This window comes from Mugil cephalus, chromosome 14 (genome assembly GCF_022458985.1).
Source record: "Mugil cephalus isolate CIBA_MC_2020 chromosome 14, CIBA_Mcephalus_1.1, whole genome shotgun sequence".
NCBI lineage: Eukaryota > Metazoa > Chordata > Actinopteri > Mugiliformes > Mugilidae > Mugil > Mugil cephalus.
Window position 1 is genome coordinate 1,795,562 of NC_061783.1, and position 24,755 is coordinate 1,820,316.

General features: G+C 42.4%; 2 protein-coding genes across 9 annotated transcripts in view; one reads left to right on the top strand and one right to left on the bottom strand.

The window, feature by feature from the left end:
- The window catches only part of LOC125019646 (growth factor receptor-bound protein 10-like), a 44,279-nt gene extending 35,135 nt beyond the window's left edge, over positions 1-9,144 (top strand). For both annotated transcript variants that reach the window (XM_047604549.1, XM_047604551.1), the window contains 7 exons: positions 114-212; positions 358-435; positions 1,454-1,570; positions 1,951-2,017; positions 2,109-2,196; positions 2,432-2,525; positions 3,609-9,144. In XM_047604549.1, coding sequence (XP_047460505.1) covers positions 114-212; positions 358-435; positions 1,454-1,570; positions 1,951-2,017; positions 2,109-2,196; positions 2,432-2,525; positions 3,609-3,755 — 690 coding nt within the window. In that variant the 3' untranslated portion in view covers positions 3,756-9,144. The remainder of the gene's footprint in view (positions 1-113; positions 213-357; positions 436-1,453; positions 1,571-1,950; positions 2,018-2,108; positions 2,197-2,431; positions 2,526-3,608) is intronic.
- Positions 9,145-12,448: 3,304 nt separating this feature from the next.
- The window catches only part of trioa (trio Rho guanine nucleotide exchange factor a), a 72,686-nt gene continuing 60,379 nt past the window's right edge, over positions 12,449-24,755 (bottom strand). For 2 of the 7 annotated variants that reach the window (XM_047606055.1, XM_047606051.1), the window contains 22 exons: positions 22,695-22,790; positions 22,225-22,373; positions 22,040-22,106; positions 21,848-21,951; positions 21,680-21,749; positions 21,497-21,586; positions 21,306-21,398; positions 21,126-21,176; positions 20,954-21,031; positions 20,682-20,873; positions 20,287-20,467; positions 19,901-20,167; positions 19,301-19,803; positions 18,223-18,470; positions 16,771-16,909; positions 16,653-16,680; positions 16,379-16,541; positions 16,126-16,247; positions 15,962-16,037; positions 15,651-15,851; positions 15,408-15,546; positions 12,449-15,049 (listed from right to left, as the gene is read on the bottom strand). In XM_047606055.1, the coding sequence (XP_047462011.1) occupies positions 14,498-15,049; positions 15,408-15,546; positions 15,651-15,851; positions 15,962-16,037; positions 16,126-16,247; positions 16,379-16,541; positions 16,653-16,680; positions 16,771-16,909; positions 18,223-18,470; positions 19,301-19,803; positions 19,901-20,167; positions 20,287-20,467; positions 20,682-20,873; positions 20,954-21,031; positions 21,126-21,176; positions 21,306-21,398; positions 21,497-21,586; positions 21,680-21,749; positions 21,848-21,951; positions 22,040-22,106; positions 22,225-22,373; positions 22,695-22,790 (3,609 nt within the window). In that variant the 3' untranslated portion in view covers positions 12,449-14,497. Of the gene's footprint in view, positions 15,050-15,407; positions 15,547-15,650; positions 15,852-15,961; positions 16,041-16,125; positions 16,248-16,378; positions 16,542-16,652; positions 16,681-16,770; positions 16,913-18,222; positions 18,471-19,300; positions 19,804-19,900; positions 20,168-20,286; positions 20,468-20,681; positions 20,874-20,953; positions 21,032-21,125; positions 21,177-21,305; positions 21,399-21,496; positions 21,587-21,679; positions 21,750-21,847; positions 21,952-22,039; positions 22,107-22,224; positions 22,374-22,694; positions 22,791-24,755 lie in introns of those variants that run through there. The other 5 variants (XM_047606054.1, XM_047606050.1, XM_047606052.1 and 2 more) reach the window with 3 other exon arrangements.

A 24,755-nucleotide genomic window follows, 5' to 3' on the forward strand; every position in this document is an offset into this window, starting at 1 on the left:
TGCCCATGCTGTATCACATGTTTGAAGGCCTTTACCACAAAAGAGGCCATACATGATCATGATGTGTATCTCATTAATTGAACGCACCGCTGTGCCTTCTGTTTGGTTGACAGCCCAGTAAAGTGAGGAGTGACTGTAAGGAACTGAAGATGCTGTGTGCGGAGGATGAACAGAGCAGGACCTGCTGGATGACCGCCTTCAGACTGCTCAAAGTAAACCTTTTCATTCCATGAAAATATTCAGTTCACTGAGAGTTGATGCATGCTGCTAATTGACGGCCAGTGCAACAACTACTTGGAAACAGCCTTTTTCTTGAACATTTATTCATTTGTCATCTGTCCACACATGTCTCTGCAGTATGGGATAGTGCTGTATCAGAGCTACAGTGGCCCCCAGCAGAGGAAGTCCAGCCTCTCGCCTTTCTCTGCGCCTGTGGTGAGGATCTGCTTTCTGACATCATGTTATTACAACCCCACACTAATGCACCCACTCAGCCAAGACCAGTCCAAAGTGATCCATTAATTAGCTGATGGTAAAATGGTAACCAGTTCACTTTGTGGCTGCCTCTGGCCTCACTCTTTCAGGGGAAAAGAAACCCAAGTACTGGCGGGTACAATTTTTTCATTTTTATTTTACAAACTGAACAAACAGATTTTTTTACAAACTGACAGTCATTTCTGTTCAAATGGTCATTCGATCTTGTTGATGAGATGATCAGTCCTCTCTAGTGAAAGGCTTTCGGTCCAGATTCAGTTCAGGCTGCTCATTTAACAGCAGGGTGTAACAGAAGTACGCCCAACCCATAACTTCTGATCCCACAGTTTTTACATTGTGCTCCAAAACACGTACGCTTTTCTAAAAGATTATACATGCAGCCAACAGAAAAAATGTGTGTTTGAATGCACACCGCACAAGGGCACAAGTCTAATCCCCTCACTCCATGAGGTGTGACAAAAGGCGTCATGAGCTCATTTGGAAAGATGGTGAATTAAATTGGGTCGCGCACAAAGTTTGTGCATGCACTTCTTAAGGAATTAGGGCTGTAACTTAAAGTTACTTTCAATATCATACAATTGTATTTTTTTAATTTGTGAATGACAAGGCAGTTCTAGGTCCTCAGGGACAACAGTATTAAAGGGGAAATATAATATGCCAATAGTCGTTCAAAATGTATTACATTTGTCTTTAGTTTAATGAGCTAAGAGTAATTAAATATAAGGAAACCTGAATAAAGCCCCAGAGCCAGAAAGCAAGGGGAGGCCTGTGCTTTTCCTCAGAGGGACATTTGTGGATGGACTAAAGTGGGTCTGTGTGCAGACAGGATTTGTCATGCTCCAGTGAGTGTGTCTGGCTTGTTTGACCTCTGACCCTTGTCTACCCCCCTCCACCCCAATTCATGTGTATCCCCTCCCACCACCCACCCACCACTTACCCTCCCGTCCTCTCTGAACAGCGGAGTGTATCTGAGAACTCCCTGGTTGCCATGGACTTCTCAGGACGGACCGGACGCGTCATTGACAACCCTGTTGAGGCCCAGAGCGCCGCCCTGGAGGAGGGACAGACCTGGAGGGTAAGTCACACTTTGGTTTGAACACAAAATGTCGTTTCCCCACCAGTGCCATTTTTGCATGAACTTTCCCTTTCTACTGTCTTCTATATCATGCTGGAACATTTGTGAACTAACTAGCAAACTTCCAATTTGTTTTCACACGTATGAGTATAAATGTAACTACGACATTCATTGAGAGCAGAAGCTTTTAACCATTTTGGACCCATTAATGAGTACACAAACACATTACATTTGTTTATGTCTGTAAAGAGATTATAACTTTAGATAAATTTCACAGAAAATGTAATTCTTTGTGGCTTGGATTAAGTCAAAGAGACAGTCATGGCTTGGAGCTTGGAGGCTAGTGTGGAGATATCTGATGATAAATATCTTCCTCATAGAAAAGGAGTCAGCGTATGAATGTCCTGGGAAGTCCCAGCCCCCTGCACCCCTCCTCTCTGAGCACAGGTAATCTCACTCTGACCGCTAACTCTGCATTCCTTTGCTGTTAAATAGTGCCAGTGTAGTGTGGTTCATCTCAAAAATGCCTGTTTTTCAGTGATCCACAGGACACAGGTCTGGTTTCACGGTCGCATCATGAGAGAGGAAGCCCACAAAATGATCATACAGCAAGGCCAAGTAGATGGGTGAGTGTTAAAAAAGGTCTAGAATTAGGAAAGCTTAATTTTGTGTGTCTAAAAAACTCTGTCCCTCTGGCTTGTCAGTGATACATTTCAATCTTTACTCAGAGGATTAAGATACTGTTAAACTCAAGTAGAACTGTATATCGCCGATTGTTTGAAATGCCATTGTATAAAAGTCATACATACTGTATTTCATGCATTGGTTTAATCATAACTCATTATGTTTTCATTGTGTCAGGTTGTTCCTGTTGCGGGACAGTCAGAGTAATCCCAAGGCGTTTGTGCTCACCTTATGCCACCACCAGAAGATCAAGCACTTCCAGATTCTCCCGGTCAGTCACATGATAAAACAGCATGTGAATTAAATACCAAACAGTGAGGCAGACCACTGCTTTTCTCTCTTAGAAAATATCACAACTTATCATAGTGCTGTCAGGTAGATTGTTTTAGAACAGAAACATAGCTTGGTGATTTCCTTTTGAAGCCAAAAATACTAAATTGCAGTCAAAGTCTCAAAAAGCAGCTAGTTGGCTTCACATGCAAAGGCACGCATCCATTTGTCCACCTTTATAAATAGTCTAGAGATGCAAGAGTTACTGTTGAGTAAGATGCTCAAGAGTAATTGAGCTTAAAGAAAAAGTTAAGGTTAATATCCTGCGATGGTGTTACGTTTGTTCCATAGACTGTATAAACATGGACAACATGTCCCTACTTCCTTGCATTAAACTGAAGCTATTTTCCCGGGGATATTGGTGGTGCCATCTTGCAGCTTTGGAGCCACAGTCTGCTCAGTACGGTCTGAGAGTGGAAGCACGCGGAGCGTGGTATCAATGACCCGTCCACACTTCCTCCAGACTCACTTGTGTTTTTGTTTAATTAATACTGCGCTCTCCTCTACATCAAGGCCTCATAAATTTAGGATTATAAACTGCACTTATTTTTAATTATTCTGTTTCACAATCCTACAGACCACTTTATGGAGGAGTTGGCATGGCAACTGGTGGTCGCCATTATGTCACATCCTGTTTCTATATTGTGTCAAATAGCTAACTAAAGCGAAACTTGTCAAAGTGACATTTGTTAAAACGAATGTCACTTGACAGTATATTAATTACGGTATATTAACTAGCTAAAATGACTGAAACTATCCTTGGAAAAAAAATTATTTGATTTGAATCCCATCCACTAACATGGAGGAGGTGGAGCTTATGACCTATAATGCAGCCAGACACCAGGTTGTGCATATGAAATGCAGTGAGTCTGACATATCAACAATGAAAACCAGCCTTGTGGCAGACATGGGGCATGTACAGAATTCTGATGATTATGATGCTTGAAACATACGTGTTCTTTCAGTGTGCTTGTCTTTTGGTCACATAATGGCTAACCGTCTTCTTTTCTCCTGCCTGCTGAAGTGCGAGGAGGACGGTCAGGTGTTCTTCAGCCTCGATGATGGCGCCACCAAGTTCACTGACCTGATCCACCTGGTGGAGTTTTACCAGCTCAACAGAGGAGTGCTGCCCTGCAAGCTCAAACACCCCTGCACCGCTGTGGCCTTGTGACACTCCACCCCCTCTCCCCCAACACCACACCCTCTTTTTTGCACACCTCTCACCTGGAGATCCCCCCTCCCCCTTCGCCCCTCCTGACCGACACAACGGGGCTGAGGAAACAGAGAAAGGTTATGTTACGGGGGATGTGACCAACACGGTAGGGGCCGGCATTGGAAGTTTGATGTCCCCGGTGCTTCGCGCTTTTCTCTGCTTTACCGCTGTTTGGATGTTTGAATGGGACAATCCGGAATGTTTCAGATTGTGGACAGCAGTTGCCCAACTCCTGCGATGTTGTCATGGAGACTGGCTGGTTAATCATTGCTGTGGCAAAAGACCACATTTGGTTCAAAGACAGGACGGCTACAGTCACATCTTTCCAGCAGTGCTGCGGGTGTCTTGGATCCCTCCCTCAGAGCCCCTAACCCTTCAACCCCACCAATTGCCCCCATCCTCCAGGCCTGATAAGCTGTGGTGCCCGCCCCACCCTCGCTCCCTCACAAGTGAGGCGGGCTGGGAGCGCCACCCTCTGACTTCCTCATTGATCATCAGGGATGGACGGGAACCTCTCTGGGTCTTATCAAACTCGATCCAGGAGTTTTCTCAACCTGTGCAGTCCAGTCTGGATAAGCTCACAAACCTGCCCCTCCTCCCAACACCTTAGTCGGCTCGACATGGTGGCTCCACTGTGTCCTGACCCACAATCCCCCGATGCAACACAAGCTCAGAGAAAAGTCCAGAGAGAAACGAGAAGTAGCAGAAGGCAATACGAGCAGAGCAGTGGCGAGGGTTTGATGAAAGGACAGAGGAATGTTTATCAGGAAGGCTGTAAGAGGCCTCCCTTGTAGAGTTGATTACTTGATGTCATTTTAATGCTGTTTTGTTACTGTTGATTCAATGCAGAACTAGTTTTGCACTCCCGGGCGGACAGACGACAGCTCTCTGGCTAAATGAAGCTGCCTCCTCTTCCTCCTCCACTTCCCTTCTGAAAAGCATGCATGTGAATTTCCATCAGCTCTGATTGGATTACAGTGGCGTGGGAGCAAGGAGTCACAGCTGATCATGCAGTGCCTTTCAGAAAGGTTTAGGAACAGCTTGGACATCCGTGTGGCTCGTACCAACAAATCTGCACTACCCTAAATGACGAATGTGCTCCTAAACCAGCTGTAGAATCTCAAAACTGCAAGGAAGAGGAGGAGGACTGTTAAATAGACTCCTGAAAAGTGTGTCCACCCCCCAAGCTTCTACCATTTCAGTCATTTTATTATTTTTTTTAAATCAAAGGGGTTATATCTGTCAGTGAATTCGTCTTTGAATGTCGTCTTCTTTTCCTCAGCCTGTTCTGAACTCTCTGCTTGCACATTTTAGTCATCCTAATCTGGTATCGATGGGTTGGAGCTGTCATGTTCGGATTCTGACCACTGTTCCCTCATAGAAAAGCAACAAAAGCACTCTCATAACTTTTTGTTTTGTTTTGTTTTGTTTTAAATATGGAATTTGAACAAATGACTTGAAATGTGAACTCGGCTGACTGGGAGTCGAAACACAGTCGAATGAGCTTCACTCGCCTTAAGTGAAAAGCGTGAGCCGTGTGTGTAAAATTAAAGCTATGTTAAAATGCACATACAGGAACGCGTTCGGGATTTTAAAATTATGTTGGGGAACGTTGCAAGAATTTGCAAAATAGTCTTATTTGCTTTCTTGCCGAGCAAATGTATTCCACTCTCTTTTAGTGTATGCCAAACATGACACTACTGGGAGCAAAGCTAGCTCGCTTGGTTCTCTCCAAAGGTAACCCAATTTGCCCACCAGCACCTCTGAAGCTAACTAACATGTTATAGGTTGTTGAAAACAACCTACTGTTTTATTGCTTCTTTACTGGATTGATTGACTCAAAGTTAAACTACCTGTCTGCGGGCTGTGCTGCAGCTTCATATTCACTGCACAAACCACAGTGTTGGCTTTATTCTCGAGTGTGTGAGTAAGTTCACATGGTCAACATGTCTTCAAGTCGATCGAAGTCATTCAGATTGGAGATTCCAGCTGATATGGATGCTGAATAAAATGATCTGATGAGAATTATACGTTTACATGCCCTGAAACATCCATCGGAATAGAACTTTTTTTGAGATGCATAAAGAGGTTCGTCCTAGTGTGGAGTGTCAAGTCTGTCACAATCATAACAGAAGAAGAAACTTTTTCAGTTGAAAAGTGACTGGGACACACCTTCCTGTTTCCAAACAGGGAACAACTTCTTGTTCTGCTGCCTCCGTGTTTCCACTGTCATCCCATGTTTACCCCATGCTGTGCGAACATGCGCAGAAACAAAGCATTTATTCCAGTTAGAGAAAAACTATTTCGATCAAATGTTTGCTCAGTTATTATTTTCCTTTTCAGTAGGTTATCAAAGGTTTACATCACCACTCTCCAACCAGTTAGAAAATACCTTCTGATCCAGCCAGTCTGTTCCAACTGATGTGGTTTCATGAAGCATTTTTGGTTCTATTGAGCTTTTAATCACATTATTAGCAGAATGCTAGTGTCCGTGTAAATGTAGCAAGTATGTCAGATAAACAAAACACGAGGGTGGTATCAATCTTCCCTTAAAACTCGAAGCAAGAAAGCAAATAAGGATATTTTCCACATATGTCTTTCTCAAAATTAATGAAACATATAAATCCTCTTGGAGACAATGTAGAAAATAGATCCCGGTGACTGGGTATCTCATGTCAGATGTCAGTTGCTCACAATAATTCTAAAACGTTTCTGTTCTTGAAACTGAACTAAACAGCCATTTTAGGACCAGGAAATCATGCAGACAGTGGTACAGGTGTTTAAAACAGTTCAAACTGCATAACTGGCCAGTCAGTAAGTATTGTGCGGATTTAATCGTTTTTTTGTTGTTGTTGTTTTTTTCCTTTTATTTTTATTTTTTTTGTTTAGCAAAATCTTTGGCCAATACATGGGATTTGGACTGTTGAGGCTGAAGAGTTCACCTTTGGCTGAAATTTTATCAACCAAATTATTCAAAGATGAAACCAAAAGCAACCAAAACCAATCCATTTGGAAAACAATCAGTAGTCACACCCCTTCACTGTTTGGCACACTGGCAGGATTTTGCGTCCACTGGTCTGATTGAGAAAAACTTGATCAGGTGTCTCTCTGGTAGTTGTTGAAAGCATTCTGGGAAGAGAAGTGATAAGGAGGCATGTATGCTCTGAAAAGAATTGGTCCAAAAAAAGAAGGCCCTTATATTTAAGCAATTAGTACACATAGGAGAGAGCAACCCACTCTAGAGCCCCCTGGTGGTAAGATTAAAAACGGCAGAGTCAGTGCAAGGAGCACACGCATGAATTTTCCCCATCAACTTTTATATAAACAGCGTGGTCGTGAGAGCAACTACATTCACATGTTAGATTCACATAAAATTACCACTCAAAGTGGCTTCGGTAGATCATCTGAGTTAGATTTCTGTTTCTTTGTCCACGATGACAGTTGATTTCTAGGAATATACGACAGGAAAGTCAGACAACACCTGTTAATCTTCGTCCTCCACCCCTCACGCCTTCCCCTTGCACCTTCAGTCCATCCTTTGCCACCTTTCCAGTGAACAGGGTTATCAGGAGGCCACATGACTCCCTGCTGACAAAACTCTTAAGTACTGTCATTGACACACAAACCACTGCCGCCGCCAGTCGACTAATCACGTGACTTGACCGACTCACCAGCTCTGCACTCCACCAATCAGGCCTTTCTAGTCAGTCAGGGCAGACTCTCCCCAGGGATTGGATAATGCTTGAACCCCCCACCCCCTCTCCCACCTGTGTCCAGCCTGTAAGCTATGACCCCTGTGGTGAATGTGTGTATGTGTGTGAATGGCTAGACTGTTATATTCACTATTCAGGATTGCTAACCCTGCTGGTTATCATACTTGCCTTTTAGAGACAGTTAGAGGGAAGTAGCTTGTTGGTTGGGTAAAGTCAAGTTAAGCCGTTTTTAAGGATTTTGAGAAGACAGTAGTTTGGCTGGAGGTATCCCAGCACTCCCAGTCCTCAGCTGAGGTTCTGTCCTTTCCTGTCTGTCAGAGAGGGACGTGAAGCCACACCGCTAAGGGGTTGTGGGGACAACTCACCGTCCTCTCCTTCCCCCTCCAATTTTTAATCACTGTGCTACAATGCAATCCTTTACATGAGTCCAGTTATATGAATATACAAGTATCATTTGTTTTCTAAATATGTGAAGCTACGGAGAAGATGTAGATCTAACACTGTACCTAGGTCACAGATCACTATGTATGGGGTGTTATGCTTTTGCTCATAACTCCATGTAAAATGAAGAATGATTTATTTTGTCCTTTTTTTCATTATTTGATTGTGTGTAATGATATTATTATGTATTTTATTTGGTTTGCCACAAAAATGACCCTTATATACGTATGTGTGTGTGTGTGTGTATATATATATATATATATACACACACACACACACATATGTATATATATATAGAATATACCACAGTATATACAGTATTAAATTAAACAGTTCTGTTTTTTTAGACGATCAAACTGGATATTTGGCATGTGTCAAATTTCTGAACATCAGTTGTGCATATAAGCTGACAGGCTGTCAGGGTCTTCGACTCTGCCGGCATCCATTTCTGTTGCCATTTACTTTCTAAACCACATCTATCTTTTTGAATATCTCCTATCTACCACCTCTGATTCCAGTCATCCAAACACTCCAGTAAAAGTTTGGACATTAATCTCACATGCACACACAGCAGTGGTTTTTTATCGAGAGCACACGCGCTAACGCTTAACCCGTGGGGATATTCTTAGCAGCTTTTATAGACGTTTCATTACACATAGTGCAATTATACGCTGTAGCTCAAGAGGACTGTGGATTTCATTATGTCCATTTACTAGGGGTTTAAGGTGCACAACAAAGTCTTTTTCTTAACTAGGTCTTGCAGCAGGTGCCTCTTTCAGTAACAGTAACAGAGTCCTTAGTTGCCATCCGTCCACTCACTGCATTCATTTACAATTAGCTGTGACTGTGAAATGTAACCTTACTGGAATCAATGTCAAGTCAACATCACACACAAGTCCCATGGAGTTTGGTGACTTAGAGTGAAACTAACTCAGTGTTAGTTGTGTTTTGTTGCTGGGTTGAAGATCTCTTAAGCTAAAGTCAAATAAACATTTCAGGGAATGAAAAAAGATCAACCGTATTTTTTTTATTTTTTTTTCTTCACATAACCCCACTGTGCTTGGCTTCATTCTTTCTGTGCGGCTCCTGGATCTACATTGTATCCTGTTCAGGTATTTTTGTACAAATAAGGGACTGATATATTCTCTGTTTATTGGAAATTAGAATAAAAGACAACATTGCTATAAACCAAACACGACTGAACTGCTGCTCTGTTATTCTCCCATTCCCACAATCTCAAATGATCATTAGGGTCTGGCTGTGGAGTATGAACTCCCACTCATCTGTCAGAGCATGTGGGTTGATCAGGTATATGGAAAGAAATCATGTTTTGCCCTCTTTTGCCCAGTGGGTATTATCTGGGAAAACATCTTGTAGCGTGTCCTCAGCTTAAGGCTAACAGCAAGCTAACCCAAGTGCAATGAGGGAAGTTTAGTTTTTCTCATGCTTTGGTATTTGTAGCTAATTGTAGGTCAGAATTACTGATCTACAGTTAGCTTCCTCCAAGTACATACCCTGCATTTAAAGTCCTACATTTAAAGTCCTACTGAAAAGTCCTTCTGTATGTATACTACATACAGAAGTATTATTATAAATACAATACAGTTCAATCAAATTTGATGTTAAAGTGTGTCCCTTTAATGATATAGCTTACACCAGCAGGGAGATGATTCATCCTGCAGCTACTAGTAATGAATCCAATAAAACGCCTTAAGTGGTTCTTTTTCCGTTCTCGAGTTGTCTCAAAATATCAACTATTAAGATTGAAAAACCTCAGGCAAAACCTCGACCATGTCGAAGAAGAGTTTTTTTTTTTTGTTCCAACAGGAAAAGCACAAGTGGCTCTGTTACATACAGACATTATTTCTATTATTTTAAGTACGTCTGTTTCTCCTGCTCTGACATGTGAACATGTGTTTTAACACTATTTGTTTTTTTTATTGGTTTGGTTTTAACACTAAACCTTTGAAGGAAGTAGGAGATACTGTATATTAGAGTAAATGCAGAATAATTGCCTGTGAAGTAATAAAAGTTTAAAGCAGCATAAAAAATAATAATAATATAGTTAATAGTAAAAATCCCTCTGTGCTGTAATGCTCTAAGTGTTTCTGTGTAGCTGTGATATATATCAGACACATACCTCTTTGTGATTGTTTTTTCTCCACTGTCACCGTAGTGCTTTCTCTGGGGGTTTTAAACCAGGTTCCTTAAAGTGTCTTAAGGGAATTTGTATTGTTATTGACACAAAATAAATAAAATTGAAGTGAAGTAAATAGTATTAATTATCATCCTGTTATATTAAGAATGTCACAACCATTCCAGTGAGCCAGCATGGACGATTCCAGCGCTCTGGGCCAGACCTCCAAAACCTGATTTCACATGTGGAGGCCACTGACATTTTCCCCTCTTCATCTTTTCTGACAGTTTTCCACATTTTTTTTTTCTTTTCATTTGGCTAGGGTCAGAGTCTCCTCCAGGATGGAACATCAATACAGCAAATTAAAACAGACATTATATATTTCTGTCACGACAGACACTACATTCCTGGTGTATTTAATGGCGTATTTATTTATTTTTAATTGTTGCAGTGCAGATCCTTCAAAACTGTGAAACAATTTTAACAGGATTGCAGTGAAGTTGAAGTTGAAGACCCTTCAATGTAAGAGACGTGAGACGTTGAAATCTGCTGAAATGACATTTGAAGGGTCAGTGCTCTTTTAAATGTGAAGGGTTTAGTGGCATCTAATGGTACATTCACACATTGCAACGTGCTTGAATGCTGGCGTTGTTCTCAAAAACTGTCAAAGGAGAAATTTGAAATGGGCAGCACTAAAACCTCTGTTACTGTTGCTTCGGTTTGTGAATCATTTCTAATTACTTTTCAGAAATAATCAAGCATCAGCCTATCCATCCTGGGACGTGTGAAGGAGTTACATCAGCAGAGAAATGGTGGAATTAATACAGGAAGCCGTTTAACCAAAAGACACCAAACACAGAATACCTGTATAAAATAAAGATGATGTTCTGTCATTGCATATGTCATTGCTCCTACTGTGAGCAAAGAGCCACTTGAGGGCAGTGTAGACCAAACATTAGAGCTCTGATAGAAGGCTGCTTTAGAGCTGCTGCTCAAAAGAATCTTTTGAATAGTTAGTCCAAACATTTTAGATCATTTTGCATGTGATTCAACTACCCTTTGCAACACTGGTCCTGTGTTGCAAATTAGAAATATTTTGTCTTCTAGAGACTTCCTTGAGGCACACATTTCATGTTCAATCGTGATGTACTGGGTAGAAGTAGATACATGCCATTAGAGTGGCCAGTGTTAAAGGCATTTTGGTATTCTTGTTTTAAAAACAAGTTCTGTTTACATTTGTCAGGAGAGTTGCAATAGTATTTTTCTGAATCCTGCTAGTTTTAATTCATTCTTGTGTTACTGCCACTTGTGAATTAGTAGAATGGTGCATCTCTGCATCTCATTTTGAGATGAATGTATAAGGTCAATACCTTATATATATAAAAAATATATTACTGTATAAAATAATTCAATTATTTAATGGAAGTGTGGTTGATAGCAGGTTAACAAGCAAAGCCAACCCCCAAGAGTTACAAATATAACTACTATGTCATATTCTAAAACCCTGCTCACTTAGGAAGTGACTGTTGCTTGCTGGTGGACTTTCCAGGCTCTGGCTGACTTCGTTGTCCCAAAGGTTTATGAGTGAAGCAAGCAGAACATAAAATGTTGCTTCTTATGAATATCACATGAACCATTCTGTTGCTCCATCTGGGTTTACCTGCTGCTTCCAAGCCTGCTATTAGCATGGTAAACTTGGTGGTGGGAATCAAAGTCATGGTAAGTGTTTCTCTGCTTCTTGTGTCACAACAGGACACACACACACACACACACACACACACAGTTTAGGAATAACTCAAAAAAACCTGAAAAACAGCACAAGGTGTTGACCTGGCCTCTAAATTCACTAGATCCCAAACTGATCAAGTATCTGTGGGATGATCCACAGAGGCCCCTCCCCTCAAAGTCCCCCACTAACAACATCCTGTTGCCAGATCCCACAGGACACCCTCAGAAGACCCATGTCCATTCTTTGATGAGTCACAGCTGCTTTGGACAAAGAGACTAACATATAGCGGTCATAAGTTATCCTATTGTGTATTTATTGATGTTTGAATAAAAACCTGACAGCTCTTAACTTTAAAGGCACAAGATTGTCTGCATGTCACCAGTCCTTCAGTACAATGAAGATACTGTGGCAAAATTTGGCTTTTCCATCAGATCTCTCTCTACAGAAGCCTAAAAGGAAGAGCTGGAAACTTTCATACAATCTCATTGAAAAAAAAAACAAACAAAAAAAAAAACGTTGAATGCGTGTTTTGTATGAAGGTAACCTTCAAGTATAACCAAAATGTGTCTAGATGACAGAACAAAAATAAAAATCCAAATAAACACAAATGATAGAGAATGTGAAACAGGGCACGCGTTCATTGTGTTTAATTTTCAAATAACTGATGGCAAAATGAGAATATTTACAAGAGAGAATATGTATGGTCTGTACAAAGAAATATACATGCAAAGATAAAAAATAAAAACGTAGCAAACATGTAATTTATGAGACAAATAAAACTGGAAACAACCAGGACAAAAAAAAAAAAAAAAAGACAACAAAGAAAAAAAACCTAAACTGAGGTATCCAGTCCAAGTTTCCTTGTTTTAATGGCCTGTGCACACTTTTTAAAATAAATAAAAAGGTAACAGAGGGCTGATTTCTGTTCAAACATGACACATCCTAACCCCACACTGGATTCACATGTCACATTTTCATAGCTGTCTGGCTTTTGTCGTCTTCAGGAACATCAACGATTTCAACCAAAACCATTGGTTATGTAACTCTTTTCAGGGTAGAGTCATTAATGGAAGAAAATATTTTGGCAAAAAGTATCTGTACATAAAATTCGATGACCATTTAGTAAATAAAATCTTGCATTCAACCTTTGATCCATTCTGCAAATTCCAAGAGTAAATCTCCTGCCTTTGAATAAAAGATATAGAGGAGACTAATCATGTTCCTCCAACATAGCGTCTTTACACGTGTAAACAATCATTTCACATGGTCGTAGATTATCTAACTCAAGTGAGACATAATCACAATTAAACATTTTATTAAGTACTATAAAGCTAGAGCAACTTTGGTGTACCAATACTACAGAGGCATACAGTACAAAAAGTGAAATTATTATTTTAATATAAATTATTTTTGATCAAACCAGAATGATTGTAGACTGTGACCGCTAACACGGCCTGGCCTGGCAGTCATAACACTCAACCATCAAATAAACACAGACTACCAGCAGTGCTTGCAGTACCAAGTACATGCTTTTCTCTAGATTTATTACAGATACAACAGATGTCTTCATAAATAGTTGCATAAAATGTTAAAGCCGCAACATTGCACATGATAATCAAACATAACATACAATGAGTGCATTTACAGTAATTATTCGTCTTCCTCCACATTCACGCTTGTCTGACTGCTGCTGTTGAGGCTCCAACAGTCTCATGTCCAAAAGCCACTGTGAATGTAAGGGGGAAGAAGGCAGAAGTCTATGTACAAGGTAAGGCTTAAACATGTCATATCTGCGCAACACAACTTTTGTTCTAAGAAAAGCAAATGATGGACGTCTATTGTTCCTTCTCAGATCAGACAGTGCAGCATTGTTACTGGTGACATGGTCATCATGGTGTCTTAGATTAGGTACATTATGTAAGCGCAGCCATCAAAAAGCTCTGATCGTATGTATAAATGTCTCAAACTCACCGTCTCCAAGTGTCTACAGAGTCCAAAGTAGCACAGCAACTTTTAACTGACGAGCATTTTCTACAATTATTTTGGAAACGTAGACAGTACTTTTTCCTTTCTATACATTGTTTCTATAAGAAAGGGCTGCGTCTCAAAAGTATCTGAGATACAGCATTAGTGTAAAAGAGCAAAAACACAATGTCTGTGCCCCTCCTCAGCAACACAAGGGAGGGCAGCTTGCTCTATTATTTCTAGCTTCACTCCCATCACTTTCTCCTCTGCATGTGCAGTGGTGTCAAGGCTCGATCAATTGGCTCCTCTGATCAGCTTCAACTTTTGCAAGGAAAATAACTTACTTCATAACGCTTTCTTTTTTTAATATTTTTCTTTTTTTTTTTGTTCATTTAACTAGAAAATGGGTTTAGAGTTGAAACCAGCGAGCAGCAGTAGAAAGGGATCCATTCTTTTTTAAGGTTGGTGAGAACTCTGTTCTCTGGGGTTCTGATTGGCTAGAGAACTTTACTACATCATTTTATTAAACTGACATTTTGTGAAAGAGGATAAGATCAGCATTCATTATTTCTACTTCTTTTTACTTTATGAACCATGAAGACCTTCATTCCAGAGGAAGGTGCAGCCCCTGCTGCCCCAGCATTGGACTACTTCCTGCTGTTGCCTGCTGTGTATAGGCTGGTGAGGCAGAAGGGGCTGAGAGGTGTTTATGAGTTCAAACTTGAGGCTGAAGTCGACTTTGGATGAAATTCCTAACTCCTCCGATGGGCCGGGCGTCAGTCTGATGTTTCCTTCGGTCTATGAAGGAAATGAGGCGGGAGGTATCCAGGCAGCCCTCAGCTCTGGCCCGGCCATCGCCGGCCTGCAGCCATGGCTCCTGGAGGCAGAGTCCAGCTGGAGGCCTTCTGCCTGGGTCGGTCCTCAGCAGCAGGCAGACGAAGTCCCGGGCCGCCTGGCTCACACCCTGGAAGTAATCCCACGGGAAGCTGAAGTCCAACCTGCAGATGTTGAGACACGTTTCTTCTGCGCTCTCGTCGAGGAAGGGTGAGGCGCCGCTCAGCAGCACGTAGGTCACCACGCCCAGACTCCACAGGTCAGAGGTCAGCGACACGGGCTCTCCGAGGACCAGCTCTGGGGAGGCAAACTCAGGGCTGCCCAGCAGGGGGTGAACGTAGTGAGCGCTGTTGAGCTGGACAGCATCACCAAAGTCTGTGAGTTTGACCGTTGGCTGGCCGCTGGCTGTGTGGGCAACCAGCAGGTTCTCAGGCTGGAGCAGAGAAAAGAATACAATCTACCATTATTCCTGTGTGTTCCATTAGTAATAAATCAATCCAACATTAGGGTGTCAACTAAATTCGTGTGAGACTGGAGAAGACCTACATGACCTTTAACCACCACTCTGCTTTACAGTTTGAGGACTAGCTCTAGAAACAATGCTGAGGTTTTTGAAGCTTGAATGTCTTCTGTGTGTCACTTACCACAGTCTGAACAGACACAAATTAATCATAAATAACAGCGTAAAACAATATCACCAAATCCTGTACACTCTCCAGCAGACTTCCACTGAGCTGGTTTACATAGCAGTGCGGGTTAACTGAACGCGTGTGCAAGGAGCAAGTACGTACTTTTACGTCCAAATGTACTATTCTGCAGTTGTGCAAGTAGTGTAAAGCTTCTAAAACATTGCGCAGGTAGCAGGCCACTTTCTCCTCCGTCAGGTTCCCCCAGCTCACTATGTAGTCAAGCAGACGACCTTGATCAGCCCTGAAACGCACAGTGAACATGGGACAGGAGAAACACAAGGGTTTAAAAGGCGCTTCAAGTGAGCTGTGTATGTAGATGGCCTCCTTGTTCCGGTGTGTACTCACATCTCCAGGACTATGACGTAGCTGCTGGGGGTTTCATATGTGTCTATGAGGCTGAGTATGTGCGGGTGTTGGAGTCTCTGGTGTAGATTGAGTTCCTGAGTCACCCGGTCTCTTCTCATCAGCTTCTTGTTAACCTGTTTGACCGCCACCACGCGCTTGGTGCCCCGGTGATCGCAACGCTTGACAACAGAGAAACGACCCCTGAACAAGAAACGAGTTGGTTGGTTGTGTTTGAATTCAGATACTCCTCAACACATTCGTACAAGTTAAATCCAACATATCAGAGAGAAAATATTTGGATATTTGGTTACCTTCCCAGCTCAGCCACCTCAGTGTAGTAAGAGTCAAAGTTGTCTTTCCAGCTCACTCTGACCCCGTCAGTGGACACTGCTGAGATAATTGATGATACGTGTCGACATTTAAAAGCTGTGGAGGCGCTGACGCTGTTTATTTTGATCTCCCTCTATACTCTTACCTAACACTCTGAGGCTGGCTGATGATGTGACGCTGCCCAGCTCATTAGTGGCAACACAGGTGTAAACGCCATCATCCTCAGAGGCTGCGCCGATTATCCTCAGTGTCGCTTCACCAGTGTCACTGAAACAAACACAGCTTGATGAGGTTGATGATGAAAATGCACTAATGTGCTTTCTGGACTGCAAGGTAAAATAATTCAGCTGACAAACTAGGTAGTGAATGTTTCCATTTAAAAGTTTGGGGCTCCTTACCTGTAGGCCATGCTGAAGTGCCCGTCGTTGGTGAGGTTGCTCTGGTCGGGGCCCCTCCAGGTGACAGTAGCCCGCGGTCGACCACAGACCTTACACCTGAGGGTGACGCTCTCTCCGTTGTCACAAGTAACATCACTCAGAGGTACAAGGAACTCTGGGGGAACTGAAATTAATTCAAGAATAAACTGAATTAACTGAAGTTTACTGATAATTATTTGCTTTTTTTTCATATTTTTTTTTTTTTTTTCATTCAGCACACAAAAACAGAACTTACCATCGTAGATATAGTTTGGATTTAGAAGCTGGAGATAAAAAATAAAAATATATGTGAGATGGAAATACAGATATATGACTCATATGACTATAGATCCTTGAATTCGACTGACACGTACCTTTACAGAAACTTTATTAGCCAGGCCATCTCTGGACTTCCTGTAACCATTTTCCAGCTTGGTTTCTTTCTTTGCCTCCTTGTCCTTTTTCTCAGATTTTTTGCGGATGCGCAGGGATGTGTGCCAGGATGAAGACTTCCTACTGGATCAATGAAAATGTCACAAGTTTAATTATACAATAAACATGGCACCACTCGTCCTGTCTACCAAAGACTACAATAAACATGTCCAATCATTTGAATGGCAATAGAAAAAAAATGACTTGTTAACAGTGTTAAATTGTGAATGGGCGTGATTGGTACCACTACTCATTTTCACTTTGGCAGCTGTCAAAATTTAAAGTGTCCTCTAATAGGGCCTGGGTACAAACTGAAAAAGAGACAATTGACCCTTTCTGAACTGAATCATTTGTGATGCAGATAGGCTGCTATATGTCATTAAATAAGCCAATATTAGAATTTTCAGGAGAAACCTGGAAAATGTCACATATCGAGAGTAATCCCTCACATATGATGTGTCAATATGGCTCAATTCAAAGTTAACAACAGTCAAAAAGGCTTTCTGTTGGCACCAGTGGGCTAAGGCAGGGATATTATATTTAAAGGGCTTGTGTGACAATGCTCACATGTTCACCTTTGAATTTCTCAAACAAAAACATGACTTGGCAAACACAGAATTCTGGGAAATATCTTCAACTTTGCCACTGTCTTCACTCAGTGCTGAAATCTGGCCCTGACCTTAATACTGAAAGAAGCCAACTTCTATAACCTAGTCGGAAATGCTAATGGCCTTAGACTGGCCTGGGAAAACAATAATGATAAACTGATTCAGCAACACTTGGTAACTTCTGTTAGAGAGGTCCAATCTCAACCTGTTGATTACGAGATTCTGAACTGCAGCTACTGGTCTTAAACTCAGAGATGACAATGTATGCTGGCGCTGTAATAAGGAAGTCGGCACAATGTTGCATATGCTACATGACTGTGCTATGGTGAAGGATCTATGGGAGACAGTTTCATGTTGCCCTGACCAAGACTACTCTGTAACTATGATAACGATAACATTTACTTATTATTGCTGCTGGTATTTTTGCTATTATATATGTATGTTTCTTTATTTGTCTAATTATCTATTTATTTATTTTTCTTTGGGATATATTATAAAAAAAATGCCACAAGTAAGATCAATGTCTTTATAAACAAGCAAGAGAAACTGTTTTTGTTGGAACATACACACTCTGATTTGAATCAATCCAGCTAGAGGTAACCTCCCATGCCAAAGCATAAAGCATATTTTTACACATCGTTATTACTTTCCTGTATTTCATGTGTAACACCCTTCCAAAACAAAGGTGACGCACAAACCACTTTGTGCAGTTTAAAAATACAGCTACATTCCTGAAGCCCATATGCACTCAAAAAGAGCAGGTATTTTTTTATGTAGATGTCTTACTTGATCGATGCCTCGGGGCAGTCCGGGATAATGGCAGAGGTGTGTCCAAGCACAAATCCGGGGATCCAGCCCTCGGCGGCGGGGCCCTGCTCAGTAGCTGCCCTGAACACCAGGAACATGTTTTGCTGGTTGCTGGCCAAGATCTGGACTACCTCACCCTGCATGACGCTGATCTCATCCTCCTTCACAGCCATGTAGTCTTGGGTCACCAACATGGTGGATACGCTACTGCTGCTGCTACTTTCACTCTGCATCACGGGGAGGAAACCAGCATGTGGAAAAATGTCAGTGCAAAGCTAATCGCGGTTCATTATATGCAGATTTTATGTCTCCCTGTAGAATGTGCGACAAAATCTTAAGAGGAATTAAAACTGTACTTTTGATGAGTTGCTGAGTAAAAGGTAAGCCACAAAGTACAAGAAACACAGAGGCTAAAGACTGGAAAGAGTGTCCACTGGAAACAGGATTAGTGAAAAGATTAGATTCAAGTGGAAGAAAGACAAGAGTCATTATTTTCTTCTTGATAAAAGGTAACTGGATAAAGAAAGGCAGGAATAAGATGAAGATTTCCATTTGACTCGTCTTTGCTCTGCTGCTCCAGGCAAAGACGAGGAGGAACGTTAGGCTGAATGAGAGGATCTCTGTGGAGTACATTTGTGGGTGAACCACAAACGTTGGAGGTTAGTTGCAGGAAGAGTACATTTCAGTAAGACGCCATGAAGACAGCAGGCGGTGAAGGACGGCCAAGAGGAAGTCAGGTGTTAGTAGAAGCTTTGTTAGAGTTTGTAAATCTAGAGAAAGATTTAAAAGATGATTACGGAAGAGGTGAACTAGGTCCACTAGAGAGATTTTGAGCCTTAAACATGGTGAAACCTTTGCTAAATAATCTTCAGAAACTGTCTAAACCTAGAGAGGATGATGCTGAAGAGCAGTGAAGATTGTCAGAGATGCGTAGTAGGGACAGATTAGTAGCGCTGGCTGCAGCAGGACAGGAAACAACAGGCAGACAGGACAGACCAGGCTTCCCTCTGCCTCGGTGTTAGTTGGATCAGCACTGGACAGCAGGTTGTAGTCTTACCCCGTTACTCTGGGTGGATTGGATGGACTGCTCGCTGGCCGATGAGCATGTACTCATGCGGTCTGCGTCCTTGCTGTGTGTGGAGTGTCTGTGGGTTTGGGTCCCAGAGCCAGTTTGAATCTGATTTGAACTTTGCCGGACCACAGTCTCTCCTGCCTCGCCTGGGAAGGTGAACGAGCCAGGCCGGCTGGCTGGAGAGCCCGGCATGGAGCTCCAGAATCCAGAGCCAGACTTTTGCCCCGGGCTGGGAGGAGGAGGAGGAACGGCATCCTTGCCAAAAGCAGGAATAGATAGGGGGGAAACCATAGGGGACACAGCTCCTGGCCGTGGTTTAGAAGTGGGTGTGGAGGGCAGAGGCCCAACTGTTGCACGGGGTGAAGGGGTTACAGCACCGGCAGTAGTGGGAGTTTGTGCTTGGTCATCTGGGGGGTGGGTAGGGCGCTTGCCCTGCGGGCTGCTCCCCGAGGGGAGCATGGGAGGAGGGACAGGACGAGGGGATGGACCTGGATCACAACCGAGTAAAACTCACACCTCAGTCATATCTTTCATTGTGCCATTTAAAAAAAACATAATAAAAAAATACAGAGAGATGTTCCATACCTGACATCTTGTTGGGGCCTTCTGGGTCGGTCCCGGGGTGGTGGCGAAGGGGTTGGGGCAGACGGGAAGGCTGTGGGATCCTTGAGGGCCGGCGGAGGCCACCCTGGGGCCCTGGAGGGACGGAGCTTCCCTGGGAGCTTCCCCCTACTACTCCAGGGGTCACATTTGAACCACTGCTGCCTCCACCTGGAGCTCCCATGCTGGTTGCACATGGCCCACTGCTCGCCCCTACATGGTTCCTCTGATATTCTATTGGTGAGGTTAGAGCTGTGATATGGTACAAAAAAGACGAGGGTGGACTTGTACTAAACAGTTCTATCAAACTTAGATATCTAAAAAAAAAAAATATCCTGTGTGTGTGTGTGTTTGTGTGTGTGCTGATTTACCATTGAGAAAGTTGCGTTGGCTCTCGAGTATCTGGCTGATCTGAAGGGTCCAGACCTCACGCACCCCCGGGTGAGAGGAGTGAAGCACAAAGGACTCCACAGAGGCGTTGGTAGACCGAGAAGTGAGAATGAACTTGCAAGGATCACCTTCCACATTCTCCTCCAGACCCAAACAGCTGACCTAGGGTGCAAAAGATAATCATCAGTCACATGATTTGATTTGTACGGTAATGAGTAAATTCACTGAAATCCACCTCAAGGGTCACTGCCTAGAAAAACAAGTGTAGGTCACCATATCTTAATACAAGCTCCCATAGATGTTGTTACATTTACTCACAGTGAAACCTATTGTTTACATAGTTATTAGTGTTCACTCTTGCAGCTCACATCATTACCTTAATGCTGTTCTTGTACAGGAAGCCTGGCAGGGAGAACCCTTTCTTCTTGTCCAGGGGCTCACTGAAGATGACAAGCTGCTCAAACAGGAAGACTCTCCTCTCCTTCATCCGGCCGAGCACGCTGCCCTCTGGGTCAGTCACCATGAACGTGTCCTGGAGCAAAAGGCGTCCCTGAGCCACAATTTTCCCCTGCAGAAAGAGACGAACAAGCCAGGTGAAGGACAGAAAACGAAGCGGAATACATGCTTCGATTTAATGTAGTTTCTTACATCAAACCCTTGTAGCCGGCCGACATTCATCATGTCATTACATCTTTTTGGCACGATGCACATGACCTCTACTGCTTTCTATAAGAGCCAGAGAAGAAAAGGTGTCATATCATTTCCAATGCTTTTTTGATCGATTTTTTTACTACCAGAGCCTTAAGATCGCTTTTCTTACCTCTAGATCCATAGACTCTACCCCAGCCTTTTTAGAGTGTTTGAGGAAATCCTGAAACACACAAGCAAAAAAAAAAAAAAAAAGAAATATAAGAAAATGGTAACAACAGATTTTGAAGAAAGTGGAAAATAAGAACCAGGTGGAGATCTGGCGCCCTCTGCTGTAATGTAACAGACTAACTTTAAGCAGCAGCTGGTACTTCATGATCCTTTGGACTGGCTTGATGAGCAGGTCTGTGATCTGCAGCCTGTGTCCCAGTCGCTGCTTCAGATCCTACAAAATGAAAGAAGTTTCTTGAGAGGCTGACAGCAGCAGTTTGAAGTATCACATATGTCTCACAAGACAGAAAGCCCAAAGCAATGGATTCATACCTCAAAGTAGGTGTCAATATACTCTGAGACAATGTGCTCGGACTTGGGCTTGTTTTGACAGTACACCACGTACATGTTTAGCCTCCTTTCCTGAATACAGAAAACACAAACAACTGCAGTTTTATCAAATGTGCATCAGCAAGTACAGCTATAGCAGAGATGGGAATCTCACGTTGGACAAACCTGTTTGAGGAAGAGTGGCCCCAGTCTGTCTGGGTCCTCCAAGCATTTCTCCAACTCTCTAAGGAAGAAACTGAGCAAGACAAAAACAGAAGATAAGCAAGTAAGTTAGTGTGCTGGTAATACTCAACGTTAAAATGTGCATTCTTAATAAGTGTGTGTGCCACATACTCTTTGTGCCAGTCGTAGATTTGATGGATATTTCCAAACACAATTTTGTCTTTCCCCTTCATATCATCAGGGACACCTTCCTCCTTCATCCTGCTCATGTAGCCCTTATGATGGAGATGGACATTATCATTTTATCATTTCACACTGTACTGCTTATTAATCAGTCCCAGCGCTGATGAAGCGTTAGCTCACCTCCACCACCAGGCCGAGGTCTCTGACATAATCTCGCTCAGTCTCCACCAATTCCAGCAGAATGTAACTAAAGCAAAGAGGAAAAGCACAGATGGCAAACTTAACATTAGAACAACCCGACAGATTCCCTAGAAATCCAGGTATTCACTGAGTGAGTGTGTGTGGTGTGATGGTGGCAGACGTACTGTCTTTTCTTGAGGATGCTGGTCCTGCGTTCGTCCATCTCTTCCATGGGGGAGGAGGAGGAGAGGAGGGAGTTGTCTGAGGGGTTGAAGGAGGGAGAGCTGCTGTCTCCCTGTTCTACTGACAGAGAGCTGGGTCTGTCCTCCAGAGCCTGAACCAGGGGAAAGGATTGGGATTAGGTTAAGTAATGTGTCAAAGGTTCCTCTGTGGCATCAATACACATGCTGACCTGTGGCAGTTAAGCTAATTACTTGGATCATACAAACTCTCTGTACAGTTGAAATTTTTTATTCCTGCAAGTTTTTTTTTACCCTGTTGACAATGAGGCAACAATGAGACAGAAGGGCTTAATGAAAAAAAGAATGAATTGTTAATGTTTATCCTCACTAACTGCATATATTAGTTCACAAAGTCAGAAATGAGCTCTTTGCAGGATGATACAGCAAGTTTAGTGAAAGTGATCGCATCCTACCATCTTGCTTTTGACCAGCTCCTCAATGGCGCTCACCAACTCAGCGGCACTGGGTGTCTCTGAACTGGAGGGACGGACGGACAGACGGGAAGAGGTCTGGGCAAACATGGAAAGATGACAGGAGGGAGAAAGGACTGATATGAGAAAACAACGAGGACACTATTCCACTAAATCTGTTCTCTGGTTGACGTTAATGAGACTGAAAAAATATTAGAATGTGAATTTATCTAAATGAATGTGTTGCATAATAATTTAAAGAACTGACTAAACTGACTAAAGAAATTTAAAAATGATCAAAGGTAATGCTGGATTTTTGAGTGAGACTAATGCCAAGACAAGCTTTGAATACTCTCATTTCATTTCTTCATACTCTCATTTTCATTATATTGTAGTTATTATTGTGAGCAATGGCTGAGTGAAAATGTTAAATGTTCAGAGACTCGTTCAAGATATGTTTCCACTGGTGAAACCCCAGTATTGGTAAATTGAAAAAGAAAAGCATATGAAATTAAAAAAAAAAAAAAACTGTCAATGAAAGGGTTAAAATATGAGGCTCAGAGTTGTCTGAATAGGATGGAAAATATGGAGGAATATATTCCTGAAATGTCTTTCAAATAATGATGAGAACGAGAAGGTCGGAAAGAAAGGGATATGGTAATGGAAGGTGTTTCTGTCGCTTGCTTGGATGATGATGAACGGCCTTTGGAATAAAGAAAGAATGCTAACAGAGCGAGAATGAAAGAGGTATATGCATATATATATTTATATATATAGTTCAGGAGACTCTCACCCTTGCTGTGCTGTGCTTCAAGACTTTCCCCAATTAGGTTTTCTGGGTGAGGCTGTGTGCCCTTCTGGCCTCGCCAGCATTTAGAGATGCCAATTACTCGCATGGGTAATGAGGTTAACGCACAGAGGGTAAAAGGAAATGAGAACGAGCGGGCAGGGGCGGGTGACGAAGGGGGTGGTAGGGGGGCGGGGGATGATGGGAACAAGGGATTTTTTTTTATCATTGTGACCTTAACACAGGGTCATATTATCCAGAGGAGCTGCTTTTTAAGCTGAGAGGGAGTGTTGCCGCTTTTAATTTGTATTGACTCTTCATTTCATTTGCACCCTTATAACAAAGCAATCTCAACTATGAGTGATAAACATGCAGAAAAATGCTGCAGTCCCGGGTTATTCTAACAGACTCAAGGCATTACGAAGCTCAAAAGTTCCTCAAAATGTGAAGAAGCGTGCACAAACTTCTGTTCTGCACCAACGCTGGCAGAAAACAACTGTACATGGCCCTTCATTTAGAGATAGGAGCTACATGCAGCCTGTCTTTATCTACATTTAGCCCTGATGTCCATGCTCATATGCAAGGCAACTCTGCGTTCCAGTGCTGTGCTGAAGAAACGAGGCCAGAAGTCAAAACAAGTCAAACTAAAAAAAGATGGAAGGGAAAAACTCTAGACTAAAGAAATTAAGCAATGTTAACGAGTTCATAAAAATTACAAAAGTTAGGAAGAGTGACTCGTAGGTTCAGTGAAAGGAGTATTTTAAAAAGATGAAAGATACGTCTAAAAAAGCAGCTATCTTCATGTCCTTTAAATCTAGAAACGGTTGTAGAAACCAAAGAACAAGCTTTAGAAAGTAGCGTTTAAAGTTGAAGAGTGGGGAAAAAAAGAGATAAGTGAAGAATTGACTGAGGGAAGAGACGGAGGGGAAGAGCGGGGCATTTCAGATGGAGAGGTATGGAAACTGAGACAAAGCAAAGACAGGACATAAATCAAGGTAATGCTACAGCGTGGCAAACAGCAAACGATACAACCAGGAAACAAAACAAAAGAGAAACAGAAATTAGTGTCAGAGGAGTCTCCGTCGGGGTTGAGGAGGAGACTTTGGTCTGCCTGAAACTTTTCATTGCTCTCCACTTTAGAAGAGAGGGGAGAATACGATGCAACATGCCAAGGTAAAATGTTATGCATAACTCAAACTGAGGAGTCACTTAAACTGTGTCGGGAAATGTCCCTTTTGGCTGGAAGGATAAATCTGAAATGAGCGAAGGTGTACTCA